The sequence below is a fragment of the Myotis daubentonii genome, chromosome 2 (assembly GCF_963259705.1).
Source record: "Myotis daubentonii chromosome 2, mMyoDau2.1, whole genome shotgun sequence".
Classification (NCBI taxonomy): Eukaryota; Metazoa; Chordata; class Mammalia; order Chiroptera; family Vespertilionidae; genus Myotis; species Myotis daubentonii.
The window spans coordinates 183,162,818-183,183,092 of NC_081841.1; the positions used below are offsets into that span (position 1 = coordinate 183,162,818).

General features: G+C 42.6%; 1 protein-coding gene across 4 annotated transcripts in view; it reads right to left on the reverse strand.

Moving 5' to 3' along the window:
* Positions 1-1,675: 1,675 nt before the first annotated feature.
* NALCN (sodium leak channel, non-selective) overlaps positions 1,676-20,275 on the reverse strand; it is a 308,079-nt gene continuing 289,479 nt past the window's right edge. For all 4 annotated transcript variants that reach the window (XM_059685056.1, XM_059685057.1, XM_059685053.1 and 1 more), the window contains 8 exons: positions 20,019-20,112; positions 17,967-18,099; positions 17,179-17,294; positions 14,473-14,630; positions 11,251-11,401; positions 9,734-9,883; positions 5,848-5,965; positions 1,676-2,268 (listed from right to left, as the gene is read on the reverse strand). In XM_059685056.1, coding sequence (XP_059541039.1) covers positions 2,075-2,268; positions 5,848-5,965; positions 9,734-9,883; positions 11,251-11,401; positions 14,473-14,630; positions 17,179-17,294; positions 17,967-18,099; positions 20,019-20,112 — 1,114 coding nt within the window. In that variant the 3' untranslated portion in view covers positions 1,676-2,074. The remainder of the gene's footprint in view (positions 2,269-5,847; positions 5,966-9,733; positions 9,884-11,250; positions 11,402-14,472; positions 14,631-17,178; positions 17,295-17,966; positions 18,100-20,018; positions 20,113-20,275) is intronic.

Sequence of the window (20,275 nt, forward strand, 5' to 3'; positions counted from 1 at the left end):
TCAGCTTGCAGTCTGCTTTACCAGCTTCAGGAAAATAGTGGAGATAAGTCCCACGGGAATTGTTTGGCTATTTCACTTCACTGAAAATGTAGGGTGCTGTGGCTTTAAATGCATTGCTATTCTGCCCCTTGCTTCACTGCAGAATGAACAACAGTAATGTTCTGCTGAACAAAAATTACAGACGTTTTAGGAAGGGCTCAGCAGTTTTGTGAGAAGGAAGCTGTATTACTCGAATATAATGATCCAAGAGAAAAAAATAAAGATCCGGTTTTCATGCATTAGTAAAGACCCAAGCCCTGGCCACGTCACATCCTTGTCTGCTTTGTTATGGGTTTGGAAGGTACAGGGTATTCACTTAGCCGGCGGGCACAGATGTGAAAGGAACTTAGAAGCTGAGCTGGGATGAATATCAGGGATAGAGCTTTTGTTAACTAATTATAGACAGAATATTCAGAAATAGAGAGTTTGCAAAGTGCCAGCAATCTGGTGGCCCTACCCACAAGCCCCCCACCCCACATATACAAAAAGGGTTTAGAAATCATCATCAATTCAGAGAAAATTCTTTTACAAATTCAATATTTATTTCATTTTATTATGTACAAAAAGTAAATGCCAAATGAACATAAAATGAAATAAAATCCTTTCAGCTGCACTGACTTTAATTGCCCATTACCTGATAATCACAATTAATCATAGAAACAATAGACAGTCACCACAATGTTAAAATTGTTATACAGAAAGATTGTGATATTTGGCTATTTTAAAAATGTTAATCATAAAGCAACTGGGATGGGGTGAATGTTCAGAGGATACTGAGATAATCACTCTGTTCAAAGACATTATCTAAACAGCAAATCTTCAGTCAAGAATAATGTAGTCAAAGCTCAAACTCACATCTACTTGGTTGACTCAGCCTAAGTGGGCCAACAGTAATCACTTTGCATTTTAATTTTCCCACAGAACACAAATACAGTTGGGGGTGTGGAATAAACTGTGAGTTCAGAGAAGATTTGCAGAGTACCATTATTTCCATAGGAGAGTCTGCTAGCAGGGGAATCATTTGGAATTAAAGACAGCGATGGTGTGTTGCAATCAACTCATGTCTTTGCTGATTTATGGCACAATGGGCATATTTTGGGTAAAAAATAAAGCCAATGATGGCATCACACATGCAAAAATTTTTAAAAATAAGCTGAATTGCTTTACACTTTTTTCTAAACTCAATTATTAAAATACTTTTTGAGGAATTCAACATCTTTCCATAACTATGTCTCTCAAGTGACTTCTATAAGGTTTGTTTTAAATCATTTAGCAACATGTGTCAATTTCTTTGTCTGGTACCTGCACACACAATTCTCTTGGAAGAGGCAACAATTTCATTGGGGTGACTGAGGACAGAAATTGACTTGTTCTGACCTCTAAATATCTTGTGTATATTTTTTAAAAATAACACAAGGAAAAGAATATACTTCTAAAAATTCAGAATCTGTCATTTGTAAAATTATTATCATTTTTAGCATGAGCTCGGTGCTGACCTTTTCAGATCAATTATAAATAATAAATTCCCCCAAGAGAAATATTTCTAGTGGAGCTATGGGACTGTCAAGGGCAGGGGAAAAAAAGAACACATATGTAATACCCTTTGTAATACTTTAAGCAATAAAAAAAATAAAAAAAATATTTCTAGTGGAAGTGGGAAAAACATGAACTAAAGATATAGCTCCTGTACCATATATATGAGCCGCTTTGGGCTTAGCACACTTTCCGGGGTGGTAATAATATATAAGAGCACATATGAATATATATCTTAGTTTACATAGAGAGAATATGTAGAATTTTTGAACAATCTATATCTGGTATTGGTATAGTTTCTAATATTTCTAATACTGCCATTATGCAAACTGTCTCAAACACATGGTAATAAGCCATCATTTGTACAATTCTGACAGACCAGTTTTTATGCCTTCCTACACAGGACAAATTGGAATTCAATGATGGATTGTTGACTGGACAATGGAGGAAAATATTAGAAATTACTTTTCACCATTAGACTGCCATCTGCATTGATTTCCACCTAAATATCCAGAAGGTCATCTCCACTTTCGTCGCTCTCCACGGTCAGCTGCCGGGTCCACCACTTCTTAACTTCGGAACCACAGGAAGCTGTGTCAGGCATGGGGTTCATTTTGCACACCACAGACTTCATGGTTGTCCGCCCTCCAAACCGTAAGTTGACTGAAGACACTGAGTGGCTTATTGGCTTTGGTGCTGTGGAATTAACCAAAGTCCTATGAGCAAAATGGCGTTTTACTGTGTTGCAAGTCATTCCTGAGAAACCATGATATTCCCATCTAATGCTTTTGATGAACAAGTCCTATCCTTTTGAGTATGAGAAGATGTTGAGTATGAAACCTTTTCAGCACTGGATTCTTTATATTCATAATGGGCTTTAAAATTATCTTCATGGACAACTAGTAATACCATTTGAAAAAAAAATGCTGCTTGCCTCTTGCAAAAACGAAAAAAATTTTTTTAAAGTTCCAATGTGGACAAGTATAAGTGTCATAGAAATATTTGTGACTCAGTGCTCATTAGTATTATTCATATTAAAAAAAAGGAAAAGAAGGACTGTAATGGATAGTAGTGGAGAGGAAGTAATGCAGGAGGTATGGAAAGAATAATGTGGGTAAATACTCTTTTTTTGGTAAAAATAAATTGAAGTATAGTTTCATTGAAAAAGGAATGGTTTTGGAAATTATTTAAAATTTGCTCATGGCATTCATCCTTCCAATCCATGAATCTGACTGAAGCAGAGTGTCTGAAGACTTTTTTGACACACTCATGGCTTTGGGATTCCACAGTTACGGTTTGGGGTCCCATTCTGTGACCTGTGGATGTAACTAAAGGCAAGTTCATGTCCTGAAACCCATTTCCTCAATTGTAAAATGAAGATAATGCAAGTTTTCTCACTGGACTATTATGAGAATTAAAATAGATTAAATGAGATGACCTACGAAAATGCATAGCAGAACTATCATATGATCCAGCATTCCCACTTCTGGGTATATATATTTGAAGAAAATAAAATAATTATCTTGAAGAGATAGCTGCATTCTCTTGTTTATAGCAATGTTATTCACAATAGTCAACATATGAAAATAACCTAAGTATCCTTCAATTGATAAATGGTTAAATAAATTGTGATATATAAATTGTGATAACCAAATATTATTCAACCTTAAGAAAGAAATCCTGCAATTTGCAACAATATATATAAATATACAGGACATTATGCTGAGTAAAATAACCTAGATATAGAAAGCAAAATACTCTATGATCTCATTTATATATGGAATCCCAAAATGTCAAAATTCACAGAAGCAAAGAGAGCAAATATAGTAGAATGATGGTTACCAGGGTTGGGAGATGGGGAAAATAGGGAGATGGTCAAAGGGTACCAAGTTGCAGTTATGTAAAATGAATAATTCTGGAGATCTAATGTGCAACATGGTGACCATCTATATAATAAAAGCCCAGCGACCATTATGGTGGAATGACCAGAATGACTGGTCGCTATGATGTGCACTGACCACCAGGGGGCAGATGCTCAATGCAGAAGCTGCCCCCTGGTGGTCAGTGCACTCTCACAGCTGGAGTGCCACTCAGCCAGAAGCCGGGTTCATGGCTGGAGAGGGCAGCAGTGTTGGCAGGAGCCTCTCCCACCTCTGCGGCAGCACTAAGGAATGGCAAGCCAAGAGGTAAGGAGAGAGCAGGTGGGCAGTTAGGAGCAAGGGGTCCAGATTGCAAGAGGGATATCCTACTGCTGGTTTAGGTCCGATTATGCCTAAACTGGCAGTCGGACATCTCCTGAGAGGTCCCATATTGCGAGAGGGTGCAGGCCAGGCTGAGGGATCTCCCTCCCCTGCACGAATTTCATGCATCAGGCCTCTAGTAGTTAATAAGACTGTATTGTATACTTGAAATCTGCTGAGAGAGTAGATATTAAGTGTTCTCACCACAGACAAAAATGGCAAGTATATGAGCTAATGAATATATGTTGGCTGCAGCAATCTTTTCACAATGTATAGGTTAATAGAAACATCACATTATACACTTTAAATATATGCTTTTCAATAACAAGTAAAATAAAAAGGGGGAAGGGGGGAAAAAAAGAAGAAAACACATAGCATGGTACCTGGTACATTGTTGGTGTCCCCTTAAAATGCCTTTTCCTGCCCTTTGCCTCTTCAAACGCAGCCTGTCCCAATAGCATGTCTCTTTAGTTATCACCATTTCTGACATTGGGGCCACCTAAGCTTGGGCCATTAGAGGCACTTTTGACAACATCCTTTCTTTTATGCATTTCAGCGAACCCCAAGGACTGCACTTCCCCTAGGTCAGTGGTTGGCAGACTCATTAGTCAACAGAGCCAAATATCAACAGTACAACAACTGAAATTTCTTTTGAGAGCCAAATTTTTTAAACTTAAACTATATAGGTAGGTGCATTGTTATTAACTTAATTAGGGTACTCCTAAGGCTTAGGAAGAGCCACACTCAAGGGGCCAAAGAGCCGCATGTGGCTCGCGAGCCGCAGTTTGCCGACCACGGGACTAGGTCATCTCTCCTACTTGTTGCTCCAGGGTCTGGACCACTGCCACCAGCTTTGGCCATGTTGTCACCTCATGCCCAGATTAGGTATCATCCTCTGGCTCCTAACGCTGTCTCCAGGCTCACTCTCTATTCTGCTGCCAAGTCACTCTCCCTAAAGCACGAATTCCAAATGCCACGTCTTGCTCAGGAACCTGTACTGGTTCCTAGTAGCTACAGGATGAAGTTGAAACCACTCAGCCTGTAACTTACAGCTTTTCATGGCCTGGCCCCACCACCTACTCAGCCTCATTTCCCATCACTCCCAGCTTTGTTTTCCCAGGCAGAAGCTAGCTTCCTTCTGATCCCTAAATCATAAACTCCTGGATGTGAAAAAAAGATATTTTCCTTCTGATGTTAAGATCCACTGAACAACTTTTAGTCTCAAAATTTAGTTACACTATCTTCTGCTTTGTGGAACAGACATGCTACAGAAGAGTTTGCAACATCATCCACCTTCTCATTGAATTGGGGGGCCGAAGAAGGGGAACAATGAAGGAGCATTAGGAAGCCCCTATTTTATCGTGGATTCAATTATTTAAACAGAAAACCATATGGGGGACAGTGGGCTGTGCAGATCATTGCTCCCCTCCACTTCTGAGTGCCCTTAATGGGATTGTCCTGGCTTTCCAAAACCCCATGTTCTCCTAGAAAAAAATTATCTCACTGAATGTGAAAAAGAATAGGATTGTGAGGATTAAGTGAGGGAACACACACAATGCACGTATAATACTGACTGGCACACAGTAAGTAGTATAGCACTAATATACATCATATATCATATATTGTATTATACTATGTAAGTTTTGTTGTTCCTTCTTTGAGAACTGTGGCATTTTCTAAATGATCATATCTATTCACTTCCTCTTAGATTAAATAAATTTTGCCTATGTTTGCGAATGCCTTAAATACTCAGGAAGCCTTTGGAAATCCTCTTTTTTAAAATGATCTTGGCTATGATGTCTCACTATGTTAATAAGTATTGCCTTCTCAACCACAGTAACTGAAAACGAGGGCCAATACACTGCTATTTAGAGAAGTTATTTTGAGGGAAGTATCTTTGATAAGAAGATATATTTTTCATGTCTATAAATAACTTCAGATGCAGACCCTTATTTTGAAATCTAAGATCCCAACACAGAGAATGTCAACAACTTAAAATGCCTCAATCAATGGAGAAAGGACTTGGTGCACATACCTGAGGGCAGACGCCACTGCCCGAACTTCCTCTGGGGCTTCCCTGCATCCCCTGCGTCTTGACGACTCCCCCCTCTGTCGGACAGGGTGGGGCTCAGAAGCTGCTGCTGGCTGCTTGTCTGCAGGGGGAAGAAGAGAGCAGTGACTTTCTGAACCCTATGCTCTCCTCCCTCTTTCTGCATCATGGGCCTGTCCCTCCTTTTGTTTTGAGAAAGTTAGAAAACGTGCTTATGGGTGGATGAGTGGGTGAAAAAGTTGTGGTACATATACTAGTGCACAATGGAATACTATCTGGCCACAAAAAAGAGTGCAGTTGAACCTTTTGCAACAGCAAAAGGATGGGCTAGAGCAGCCGTGGGCAAACTATGGCCCGTGGGCTGGATCCGGCCCGTTTGAAATGAATAAAACTATTGAAAAAAAAGACCGTACCCTTTTATGTAATGATGTTTACTTTGAATTTATATTAGTTCACACAAACACTCCATCCATGCTTTTGTTCCGGCCCTCCGGTCCAGTTTAAGAACCCATTGTGGCCCTCGAGTCAAAAAGTTTGCCCACCCCTGGACTAGAGGGTATTATGCTACATGAAATAAGTCAGACAGAGAAAGACAAATACTATATAATTTTACTTGTACGTGGAATAGAAAGAACAAAATAAACAAACAAAATTGAAACGACTCATAAATACAGAAAACAGACTGATGGTTGCCAGAGGGGAGTGGGGGAGGGAGTGCTGGGTGAAAAAGGTGAAGGGATTAAGAAGTACAAATTGGTAGTTACAAAATAGTCATGGGGATATAAAGTACAGCATAAGGAATATAGCTAATAATCTATACTAATAAAAGGGTAATATGCTAATTAGACTGGGTAGACCGGACGTCTTCTGGTCATCCTTCTGGACAAAGCCACGATGGCGGGGGCCAAGGCAGAGGCGGTTAGGGACAATCAGGCTGGCAGGGGAGAGAGGTTAGGGACAATCAGGCAGGCAAGCAGAGGCAGTTAGGCCAGCAGGGGAGAGCAGTTAGGGGCAATCAGCCAGTAGGGGAGAGCAGTTAGGGGTTGTTAGGCCAGCAGGGGAGAGAGCAGTTAGGGGTGATCAGGCAGGCAGGCAGAGGGGTTAGGGGCGATCAGGCAGGCAGGCAGGTGAGCGGTTAGGAGCCAGTGGTCCCGGATTAGAGAGGGTGCAGGCCGGGCTGAGGGACGTCCCCCCCTCCCGATCCCCCCCCCCCGCACAAATTCGTGCACTGGGCCTCTAATACAGTCAATAACTATGTATGGGGGTTAGTAGGTAGTTGGAATACCAGGTTGGGGGGGGGCACTCTGTAAAGTACATGATTTCTAACCACTATGCTATACAGTTGAAACTAATACAGAATCATAATGAATGTAAACTATAATTGAAAAAAGAAAGAAAATGACAGGAAACTAGTGGGAAAAACAATATGGACCTAATGGACCTATAATGTCCACAACGGGGAAAGGAAAAGTGAAATTGAGTAAAAAAGAGGCAAGGAAAGTGAGAGTCACCACTGCACACCGTGAGGAAAGGAGCCCTATTCTTCAAGTAGTGTCCTTTCTTTGACTCCCCTCAAGGAACCCTCCACCCCCATGTCCACATTCCCTCCACACCTGGTAAACATCTACTAGAGCAAGGATGGTGGCATCCCAGGAAGGAAGTGGGACGGGGGGGCAGCAGGCACTGCCTGGCTTGGGGGAAGCATGCTCTTGCCAACCTGAAGGTCAATGCCAAGAGCTTCAGAAAGAAAATTCTCCACAGACAAAGCTGGGATGGGCTTTGGAGGAGATCAAATCTTATATCAATGAAGACTAAAGTCTCTCACTTATATGTGGAATCTAATGAAAAAGTAAACTAAGGAACAAAACTGAAACAGAGGCATGGATACAGGGAACAGACTGACAGCTGTCAGGGATGTTGGGGGACTGGATGAAAGACAACAGTGTGGTGATAGCCAGAGGGAAGTGGAAGGAGAATGGGGGGTAGGAGGAGGTGGGCAAAGGGGGGGTGGAAATGGGGTTGAAAAGACACTTTGCTTGGGGCAATGAATACATGACACAGTGTGCAGATGATGTTTTATTGAGTTGTACACTTAAAACCTGTACCCCAATATATTCAATAAAAGACTAAAGTCAAAGAGAAATGCTGAGACTCTCCACACATTTTACCCACCCTCTGGTTCACCCTCACCTTCCCCTTTCCTATCAGCACATTGGCCTTCACATTGCTTCAATATCCCCTTTGGATGTTTTGGGTACCTCTTGGGTTTTTTTGCTCTTTTAACCTAAAACCAGAGAGCTCTGCAATCATCACTTTCCCTGACTCATCATCCCCATCTGACTATCCTGACCTTATCGCAGCCCTACACCTCAGGCACTGCCAGCCCTCCTCAGGGCACATAGGTGGCAGGGCCATTGTAGAACCTCCATAACCCTCTTTGTTGACTGTCTCCTAAACAAGTGCCTGTAATTGGTGGCAGATGAGTCCTACAGGCTGGGGAGCCAACAACATGAAATCCACTCAAATCTGGGCTATAAACAAGAGGGCTCTTTGGAACATCCCACTGGGCCACAAAGCCTCAGGCTTCAGTGTTTATCGCTGGCCCCTGACTGTGTCACCATACAATCGTAAGTCTGATGCTGTCGGAGGGGGGAGGCGGGGGGTGGACTCTCAGAATGCTGGATCAACTCCACCCAGTCCATAACTGCATCCTCACAAAGGGCAGGGCCTCTGCCAGCTGTCTCACCGCACAGGGCTCTCCAGGACACTGGGGACTCTGTGGTATTTTTATGGACATGTAGATTGAGTTTGGAAATGAAAATATGCGGTGCCCTAGTAAATAGGAGGCCTTCAAGTTAATCGTCCCCAAACTCCATATGCTCTTCTCATGCCCAACTGAGGAAGAACAAATCCTCAATGTAAGGAGGAGGAAGGTCAATTTCAAACCTTTTCATTGATTTTACTGCAAGTTTCTATGACTTGGTAGGAGAAAACATTTAGGGCAGAGCTTCAAGCAAACCCTGTTCTCCTAAATCAGGGGTGGGGAATCTTTTTCTGCCAAAGGCCATTTGGATATTTATAACATCATCCGAGGGCCATACAAAATTATCAACTTAAAAATTACCCTGCGATATTTGGTCAAACATGTAATTAGCTCACCCCTAATGCCTTGGCAGGGATGACCAAATGAATTCTCAGGCCTTATATGTATGGCCCATGGGGGAGACATTCTCCACCCCTGTCCTAAATCAAGTGATATTGCCAGACTTAAATTAAGCCCTTACAGAGGTGATATTAACTCTTTAGACAGGCAGAGAGGGGGGTGGGGAGGGAGAAAGAGAGAGAGAGAGAGAGAGAGAGAGAGAGAGAGAGAGAGAGAGAGAGAGAGAAAGAGAGAGAGAGATATCAACAGTATTTTAAAATCCAGGGCATTAACATTATTTTAGTATCCATACAAACCAGAATCTTTTCAAATAACCTCAATTAACTCAGGGACCACAAAGACATAAATATAATATTGGATCACCCTATTCCAATTGTTGTTTTTAAATCCTCACCCGAGGATATTTTTCCATTGATTTGTAGAGAGAATGGAAGAGAGAGGGAATGCACAAGCCTGGGCCGGGGTGGAGCCTGCAACCAAGGTATGTGCCCTTGACCAGAATCAAACCTGGGACCTTTCAGTCCATAGGCCAACGCTCTATCCACTGAGCCAAACTGGCCAGGGCCGATGGTTGTTGTTTTTTAATGTAAAACCTTCCTATTAGATATATGGTCACCTTATTTGAAATGGCTGTGAACAGCACCAGTTTACCTTTTATTTTAAACATGCACAGAATATCCTTGAGTGAAAGACACCTCATACTCATACCTCAGGTTGCATGTTATTATCCTGACTGTTGGCGTTCATGTCTTCACTGGGCTGGGTGGTCTCGATACTGGGGGGATTCAGAAACCGGCTCAGCTCCTGCTGCTGGCTCTCTCTCAGGCTGTGGATGATGCTGCACGACTGCTGCTGTTTCTATGGAAATATGATCGTTCTTGCAGGAACAGAAAAATCAGCCCACCGTCCTTCTGCCCCACCAGCCAGTCATATTTTCTTCTCTCTGCTCCAAAGACCCTGTAGGCTTGGTGACCTCTTAGGAACTTTCAACTAATTTCAGAACTTTCAAGGGTCATTAACTAATTTCTTTTCTAGACTCCCATAAAGAAAGGCTTAGAGGCTTCGAATTGCTTACCCCTTCTATTTTCATTTGCATAACCATTGGGAGTAATGTTCACTGGTACTAGCTTGTATTTTATTTAAATTAGAATTCTTAAATCACTAACGTTGTTGGTAATCTGATTTTCCTCCCTTCTTATTTAATTCTGTGCTCACTAAGCCTACATGGATCGCCCCTTTCCTCTAAGATGTAAGAGGCAGAGAGTCTTGGGTGCAAAAGTGAAATCCTCATTTTTGTCTTGGTTCTGGACTGGAGCGGGCCGGTCCAGTCGGCTGATCTGCCTTGGCACACACGGGGACCGGGACCAGGGCAGCCCGATGGTGGGCCTGCACTCCCTGAGTCCTTGCAGGACCTCCGGACCTCAGATGCTATCCCTGGATCTAGCAGAGCTATGGTGGGCCAGCTGTGACAGGTGCCTGGCTATAGGAGATTGGGGTGTTGGGTTTCTCTGGGGCCCTTAATTCATCCAATAGAAAGATGTGTTTCTGCAGTTGATATTGTTCTGAAAAACAGGATTTTAAAAATCTATTATGTAGAAATGGTTAGTGATTAATTTGATTTGCCCCCCTGTGTGTAAAGCATAAGTCAAAAGCATTCATAAAATTAATTACCTAATAGAAATGCCCATTGTGAACACAGTGTATGCAAACACAGTTAATGCTCATGTTCATGGATTTAAGAGTTAGAGAATCTCATAGGCTTATAGGTCAGGAAGCAGCAAATAGATCGCTACACTCCCAGGAGAGGTGGTCTTTAATTAAAGATCACACAGAATTATCAACAATATGTTGGGGATTTTTAGAAACAATTGGAAAGTAGTTTTGTAAATTCAGTTGCCAGTCAATATGTAGAGACTGCTGGCAGTTTAAACAGCTGAGATTAACAAATGGACAGCATGAATATTATAATATCAATGAACTGCTTCTGAAACAGTCACACTCTATTATAAAAATGTGATTTAATGGAAGCTTCTTATGGACTCTGTTCAAGAGGGTACCACTGGATTTGGACTAGAGTTAAGGTTTGAATCATCATCTGACCATGGTAAGTGGAAGAAGCTGACATAGTTGAAGGGATATAAGGCTAATCACAGAAGGATCTAATCCCCTTGTTCAGGAAGCTCTGGAGGAGGAAATAAAACCCCAGATGCTCCTGGGTCACTCACGGCTCTGATGCGCTTTAAGCACTTCTTCAGCCACATTCGGATGGTCTGCTTGGCCACTTCCTCCTCAATGGTGTACTCCAGCTGCTCCCTCGCAAGCAGCTCCTCCAACTGCAGACTCTTCCGGATGTCAACCGACCGGTAAGAGAGCATGCTGTTGGGGAAATACAACAGCAATTGCAGCTCTGATTTACCTGGGATTTAGACTCTTAGAGATCTCAAAATCCAGAGGTCATCAATCAGTCCTACCAGTGGAGCAGTCTGATGCCACCCTGACTAACTGGGTGGCTTGGGCTAGTTATGTCACCTCACTGCCTCTCTTCCCTCATCTGTAAAATGGGCATCGTCATGGTACCTACTTTGTTAAATGATGAAATATGTTGATTTAGTGAGGTGATTATAACAGTAAGTTTCTTTAAAACCAAAGATCCAGGCTATGCCCTAATAATCAGCTGCTTAAGATTCTGGAACTTTCCCTGTAGAAGGATAACTGCTCTGTCTATTCACATTCAGCTCCAATTGGTGGTGGTTAATATGCTTGGCTGCAGGCTATGCGTTCCCATCCCCCCATTTCCCTCTCAATTTATCTCATCTGTCCCCCTGGATCTTCCTCATTAATGTTGATGGTTGCAAAACCAGAGTGAAACATTCATTCCCATTCAGTCCTCGGTACAATAGACCCAGACGGCGGCAAATGAAACCAGCACAGCTAATGTGTTGCATGGGGGCTCCCGCGCAATAAGGCAACTCATGTGTTCAGGCTGAGGAGTCCACAGCCAAAGGAGGATGCAGCCCCGTCTGGCAGCTTGGCGCTCCCTAGTGTGGCTGCAGGATCTCAGTTATTGCTCCATCGCGCCTGGCCTGGGTGGGACCTCAGTTCCGTTTCCCTAGCCCAGATCACAGCATGGTGGCACTTGAGAGGCCCGTCCCCATGCAGCACGTGTACAGTGATCTCTTCTTTGCTAAGTCTTTTCCCGCCATGGAGGGAAAAAGTGCATTTGCTCTTTCTTTCTCCCCTGCCTCACCAAGAAGCTCATCACTGCTGAACTGTTTTCATCATACACTGGGCTAGAAGGTAGGGAGAGACCAACCATGCTACCATGGACTTTGCCTGGGTTCATTTTATCAGATGCATCACTGTGTCCCAAAGAGGCTGAATACAATAGTAATGACAGTGGTATGCCTAGATGCCTCGTTTTCAGCCTAAAAATATTTGTCACTAGCAGAAAAGACTGACATTCCGAAAGAGTTGTCATTCTTTGCTATTCATCTGTGTTTCCTGCCCCATCTTTTTCTGCCTTTTCACTTGTTCCTGGAAGAAGTGAATAGTGGGAGGTAAAATTGAGACCTTGAAAGAACACCCCCAGATCCTTCCTCTCCTAGCATTTTTTCAAATTCCAATCATAATCATATTTCTGTATACCTGATTGCTCCTGACATTTGTGACTCAATACCCACTGTGTAACTTGCCAGTTACATGCAACATGATGAAAATAGCTGGTGCTGGTAGAGGGTTCTTAACCTTTCCTGTGGCATGAATCCCACTGGCAGGGGAGCCCATGAGACATTTTTTAGAATCATGTTTTAGATGCATAAAATAAAATACATTATTTCAAAGGAAACCAATTGTGTCAAAATAGAGTTCTCAAGCCCTAGCTGGTTTGGCTCAGTGGATAGAGCATTGGCCAGCAGATCAAAGGGTCCCAGGTTCGATTCCAGTCAAGGGCACATGCCAGGGGTTGCGGGCTCGATCCTCAGCAGGAGGCAGCCAATCAGTGATTCTCTCTCATCACTGATGTTTCTATCTCTCCCTTTCTCTCTGAAATCAATAAAAATATATTAAAAAAAACAGAGTTCTCAAATTATTTTCTTGGAAAGGAGTAATATAATAACCTAAGTGCTTCTTTATTAATGCATCAAATAACAACATTTAGCTGAGATCAAATGATTACCATAAGTTAGAAGTACTGGTGTGCATTAAGGATATTTTAAGATATCAGCCATAGCAGTAATGTGACCTGAAAAATACCTCTGATTTCTACTGATGACAAAGACATGGGTATTGCTAATATTAATATGGTTTGTTGACTGCATGCATCATAAAAAAGAATGCTGCATTTTAGTGAGTAAATAGTGAAAGTAAAGAAGTAATTGTTTTCCTCTCCAAGGCCATGACCTTCTGAATATTATCCATGGGCTCCTGCTTAAGAAAATTTCTGAGTTGATTGTTCTCCCCCTAATCTTCCAAAAATATTTTGGGGTCCTAACCCTTAGTACCTCAGAATGTGATCTTATTCCAAAACAGGCCACTGCAGATAAAACTAGTTCACATTAGGTCATACTGGAATGGGGTGGGTCCCTCATCCAATATAACTGGTGTCCTTATAGACAGGAAAATTTGGACACAGACCACACACATGCACAGTGAGAACACATGTGAAGATGAAGGTAGAGATTGGGGTGATGCTTTTACAAGCCAAGGAAGGCCAAGATGGCCGGCAAACCCCCCAAAGCTGAGGGAGAGGGTGGACAGATTCTCCCTCATGGCCTTAAATGGAACCAACTCTGCTGACACCTCCATCTCAGACTTCCAGCCTCCAGAGCTGTGCAGACAGTAGGTGTGTTGTTTAAACCACTCAGTGTCTGTATTCCATTACAGCAGTCAGAGCAAACCAACAGAGAAGCCTGGCCGTAGTGTGCCCTTGTCCTGTCAGGATCCTCACCACACGTCTGGAAACCGGGGTTTGTCGACCTGCCTGGGGCACCCATGACACAGCAGCCCAGGCAAATTCCTGCCCGACCCACAAGTGGGAAGGTCTGAATTTTAGCTCCAGCTTGGCCTCAGGGGCTGAGCGACTGTCAGCAAAGTCACTCATCTCTTCTGGGCCAGTTCCTTCCTTAAACCAGGAAGGGTGGGCTCGAGCTCCCGAGGTCCCGCCGCGTCCCTCCTTCAGGAGCTCCCATTCTGGAAGGGGCACTCCTTTTGCGCCCCCCCACCCTCCCGGCCCCCCGCCCCGGAGCCGCTCACCTGAACACAACCAGTAAAGTTCAGCGAGGAAGACCACATGGAGTCTTCTAACCACAGCAGATGTGGCATTTTTAGGTTCAGAACGTACTTGTTAATTGCCTTTCACGAGGCCTTTCATGGTCACAGCGTCAGTCTCGACTCTGTTCAGCTCTGGGGCACACAGCTGTGACCCCCCCCCCCCCCCCGCTCCCCAGTACCTTAGGACATCGTGGAAGGTGACGTCGCCGCCGTTGTGCAGCCTCTCCATCTCGTAGCACATGTGCTTAAACAGAAGCTTGTCCTTGTCCAGGTCCACCTCCAGCCGCCCCCGCAGCAGCCGCAGCAGGAACTTCACGCGGAAGGTCGGGATCACGCCCTGGTGGCAGAGCACAACAACTCGTATGTAAACCATCATTAGACCACAGGGATTCTCTGGGGCTCTGTTTACACCTGGAGCCATTTCTCAAAAGACGGCAAGGACGCTGTTCATTTTCCCCCGAGGCTGGCTGGGAGATAAAAGCTGAGCACTTCCTAGGGTATATAAATGTTTAATCACTATGTGAAACTAGTATCACCTGAAACTAATATCATATTGTATGTCCACGGTAATTAAAAAATAAATTTAGCCCTGGCCGGTGTGGCTCAGTTGGCTGGGTGTCCTCCTGTGCATCAAAAAGTTGCCAGTTCCATTCCCCGTCAGGGCACATGCCCGGGTTGTGGGTTTGATCCTGGGTGGGGGTCATACAGGAGACAGCTGATCCATGTTTTCCTCTCTCATTGATGTTTTTTTCTCTCTCTCTCCCTTCCTTTCTCTCTAAAAAGCAATAAAAAATATTTTAAAAATATTAAAAAAATGACAAAAAAGAAAGACCTGAGCACATAGAGTTTCTGCAGGTGCGCCTCTAGCTCTGTGGAGTTTCATAACCCCTCAGTGTTCGCAGCCAAGAAGAGAGGAAAGCTCTCCCTCTGCCTGTCCTGGACAGACACTAGCTTGACTAGGCTTTTCTTTCTTTCTTCTTCTTCTTCGTTTTAATATATATTTTTATTGAATTCAGAGAGGTGGGGAGAGGGAGAGAGAGAGAAACATCAATGATGAGAGAGAATCATTGACTGGCTGCCTCTTGCACGGCCCCTACTGGGGATTGAGCCCATAGACTTTTCTTTCCATACCTGTGCCACTGACTCAGCCTCTGCCTGGGTGCTTCTCTAACACATGTGCTGAGTGGCTCAGGAATGCTTTTTTTAGCACAAGAAATGAAACATACACATGTATGTGATCCTCTTCTCACCGAGTTCAGATACTAGGAACTTGTAAACATTTATTATAAGTTGTTCTTCTATGGCAGTGGTTCTCAACCTTGGCTGCACCTTAGAATCACCTGGGAATCTTTTTAAAATCCTGATTTCTGGGCCTCATCCTCCGGAAATTCTGTTTCTTTGTTACTAATGTTGTGGCCCCACCCCATAACAAGGAAACAGGATTTCCGGAGGATGAGGCCCAGAAATCAGGATTTTAAAAAGATTCCCAGGTGATTCTAATGTGCAGCCAAGGTTGAGAACCACTGCTCTATGGAATGATCACTTCTTTTCAGTTCTCCTCCATTATTGGAACAATTACATACAAGAGAACTGGGTTCCCAGCTCTTCCCTCTTCTTGCTCAGAGCAGCTCCAGATTCTGAAAATCTTCCATGTGTCACTCTCTTCCAGGCAACAGAACCTACCGTGCCAGCCTGGCTGTGTCTTTAGATCAGGTATTGGGTGAGAGGCAGGGACATGGATGGGCCATGAATTCCTGTCAGTTACTAACATCTTAACATGTGAGTGGTGGTGCCATCTTCCATGAGTATGTCAGAGGAAGGCATGTTCCTGTAGGCAGCAGTCATAGAGATCAATGGGGCCAGACACCTTTACATGCAGGTCACTGTCCTGGAAGAAAATCCCCAACACTGGTGCCTGGATGAAGTGGGGGGACCAAGGGAAGAACAAGCAAAGGGGGTGGAGAAAACCATGCCTGGTTGTGCGGGCCCCAGCTCTAGACCAGGATACCCCGTTTACTCAGCCTGTTCTGGCCCCTTAGTCTTCAAGCCTTCAGTCAACTCTTCCTGAAACTATCTTCAGATCGTCCCCAAGACCTTCCCATGGCTGATCTCTCCTCCTTTTTCAGATATTGGATCAGAGACAGGCCTTCATGACCATTCCTGCTAAAGTTGTCTGCTCCTGACTACAATCGCTCTCTACCTTATTACCTTCTTCAGAGTGTTTATAGTTTTTGAAATTGTAATGATTATTTCACTTTAATTTTGTCTCCTGTATTAAAATAGGAGACCTGCCCATCTCGCTCATTGGTATATCTCCAGTGCCTAGAGCAATGCCTGAGTGTCTGCTGGATGAAGAATGGGAAAGAGGAGGAGGAGCAGGAAGCTGTTTCTGCTTTAGCTAATTCTAGTAAATCTTGGGTAAGCTTCATTATTAAAACTGACCAATATTAAGTCCAAAATAATTAAAAGTGGTAACTTTAATAAATCACTGAAATAACTCATTTGCACTTGTAATCAGGATTACTCTTTTAGGTTGAGGTGATCATGAATTTGTACTATATTGTTACTTTGATCATTTGAACTTCATCCCTTCTCTTGCCCTGAGCCCAGGGCTGGTTTCTTCAGAGCTCCCTTGGTTTTCTTTCTTGCCAACATCTGAATGCTGGAAGAAGAGGACATTCTTAGTTGGAAAGGACACAAGAGGGATCTATTCTGTCCCTCTCCCCTCCTAGCATATTCTGCTGGATTGTCGATGACAGCCTTCTGCAATTCACCAATGGCCCTTCAAAATTCAATATCTGTCCATGCCAACAACAAAACCATGTCTGAGATAGAGTAGTAAGTCTCTTTTGAATGGGGCGTGAAATGGCAATCTACTCTCCTACCTCTCGTTTATCATCCACCATATTCCATATGATCTGAAAGTGGCGAAGATCATTGTAACTTAAAAGCTGGTCCTCCTCAGTGGAATAAAACAAGGAGAAATTCTCCACAATTATGGCTAAAAGGAAAAAAATGGCGAATTTAGACAATTATCTAAATTGTCATCTGTCATTTTTTAGAAACTGTAAAACATCTATTATAAATAATGAATTGTATCAGCTACATGATAAGCCACATTTTTAAAGTGCTTTTAGTATGGCTTCCAAGTTGGCATGTTTTACACTTGGACTAAGCTATTTCTCTAGCTCCTGGCTTTCCAAAACATGAGGGTCATGAGCATAAACACACATTCTGTGTGTATAGACGTTCATGCCAGCTGGCTTTCGCTGGTAGCTGAGAGTTCCAGGACAGTTTTTAAAGGTCAAATTGAGTTCTGGGTGGCCTCACAGCTGGGTGAACAACATGTGTCTTTCAAAAACATAAATGTGACATTTCGAGGCTATAAAGGTAACCCTCTCAACCCCCGATATTTGTTCACCTCAATCCATGAGAGCTCTTTTGAGATTAATAATCATAATAAATAGGACAACTCTTGAAATTGCAATCAACTGTCATTTACATGCCTTTCAAAAGTCTTTTCAGCTTTTGAATGGAGAGAAAACAATTTATAATTAATGCCATGAAACACCCACCCCAAGCAATCCAGGATAATTACTTGAAAATTATACCTAATTATCTAAGTACCTGAGTTTAAAGAGGTTTAAAAAAATATGCAGCGAACATCACTTACCTACAAGTAAATTTAGCATGATGTAGGCAATGATGACATAAAATGAACAGAAATACATAAGTGCCCCAGCATAATTCCCACAGTCTGTTGCCCAGTATGTAAATTCATCTGGAGTACAAAAGGGTGGCTGGACCTGCGGGGCAGTGGGAGGGAGAGAGAGGAAAGAATGACAGCAGAGAAGAATACAAATTTTTGTTAACTGACTGTAGTTAATGAACATAATCCTGACCCATGTAAAATATAATAATTAACTTCAAAGTAATCTCTGAAGCTGCATGTGTTAGATGCATCATCTGTGGCAAAAGTAAAAAGAATATTTCACTTATGCTATGCTTTTTGTCTCACAGAATCCCAAGTTCATTGACATTTTAGAAGCCTAATGAAAATGAACCGGTTTCCTCTAAGACAGCGGTTCTCAACCTGTGGGTCGCGGCCCCTTTGGGGGTCGAATGACCCTTTCATAGGGGCTGCCTAAGACCATCGGAAAACACATATTGAATATATAATTGCATATTGTTTTTGTGATTAATCACTATGCTTTAATTATGTTCAATTTGTAACAATGAAAATACATCCTGCATATCAGATATTTACATTACGATTCATAACAGTAGCAAAATTACAGTTATGAAGTAGCAACAAAAACAATTTTATGGTTGGGGGTCACCACAGCATGAGGAACTGTGTTAAAGGGTCGCGGCATTAGGAAGGTTGAGAACCACTGCTCTAAGAGATGCTCTGTCTGCCACCGGCACTAGCCCCAAATGATAATTTGTCATTGTGATCAAACTGCAGAACGTCAAACAAAAGGGCATTTAATTTTTTTTATCTGATTTAAGTAATGGGGTAAGATTTTAGGAGGATTTGTTATACACAACAATTTCACCTTCAAATTGTGTGAGGAGAAGCCAGTGATCCTTATTCCAGCACCAGTAGGGGATATTGGGACATTCCTGGCTCAATAAAATGCCAACACCTCTGAGAAACTTCCTGATGTCTTTCCGCCAGAGACTAGCCCTCTCTTCCACATTTCGATGGCATTCTGCTGCTTCTTTACTTCGAGTTTATTTAATTCTGCCTAGTATCATATCTTTCATTCATGCATAAAGTTCTTGAGTTCCTACTATGTGCTAGGTTTCTGCTCAGTATTGGGGACAGACTGGTAAGCAAGACAAAGACCCTGACCCTTCTTCATGTTTCTGACAGTCTAGAGCTGTGCAGTCCAACACGGTAACCACTAACTACTTGTGGCTATTTAAATTTACATTCATTGACATTAAATACAATGAAATACGATTTAAAATTCTATCCCTTACTTTAACTGGTCACATTTCAAATGCTCAATAACCACATGTGGGTAGTGGCTACTGAATTGGACAGTGCCGATGGCCATCACTGCAGAAAATTCTTTTGGATAACATTGTCTGAAGGATGAGAAAGAGATGAAATAAACTAATTAAGCTAATAACTCACTATAGTTGTGAAACATGTGAAAAAAAGATAAATATAGAGTGCTGTAAAAACATATAACTTGCAGTCTTCACATAAGGCAGGATTCCTGAAGGAACTGATGTTTAAAGTGATACCTGAAGGATGATGAGAATTAGCCTAGGGAAGAGAGAGTATAGGTCAGAGCCCCCAGCTCCTTGAGGGTGCCCTGGAATCACTGAAGACCTGACACCCGGTGTATGGCACAGTATAAACCAGGGTATTGGTGAATATCTATTGAATAAATTGAACTAAGGAAGCAGAATTCTCCTGTTTGTACTTAACTGCCAAAATGTTAAAGGTGGGAGGGAAAGAACAATGCCTACATAATGAATATTTATTGAATGGAACTATGATAGTTCAAGTTGAGTTTACTGGATGCTCTTCCTGTATGTCCACACACTGTAATGTAAAAGACAGCAATTTTATGGACTAAAAGGCCAGAATATGTGTTTTGTACGCAAAGCCTTGATGCTAACAAGGAGGCTACAGCCAATGTTGCATAGCCAAAGAGCTTCAAATGATTGTAAGCTAAGGCACTGTTATTGACAAAGAGATATTTACCATACAGTCATGCATAATCTTGTTCCAGTCTTCGCCTGTGACAATTCGGAACAGTACGGTAATAGCTTTGCCAGCTGAAGAGAAGTTTGCATGCCTAAATTAAGGAAAAAGAAAACAGAGGTTGAGTCACATAGTTGTCATGAAGTAGTAAGGTCAGCTACTACCAAAGCAGGTGGATTTTGGAGCAAATTTGATTGCCAAGTAATCATTTCCAAAGGTTACACTCTCTTATTTGTTTGTTATATATACTTGTCTCA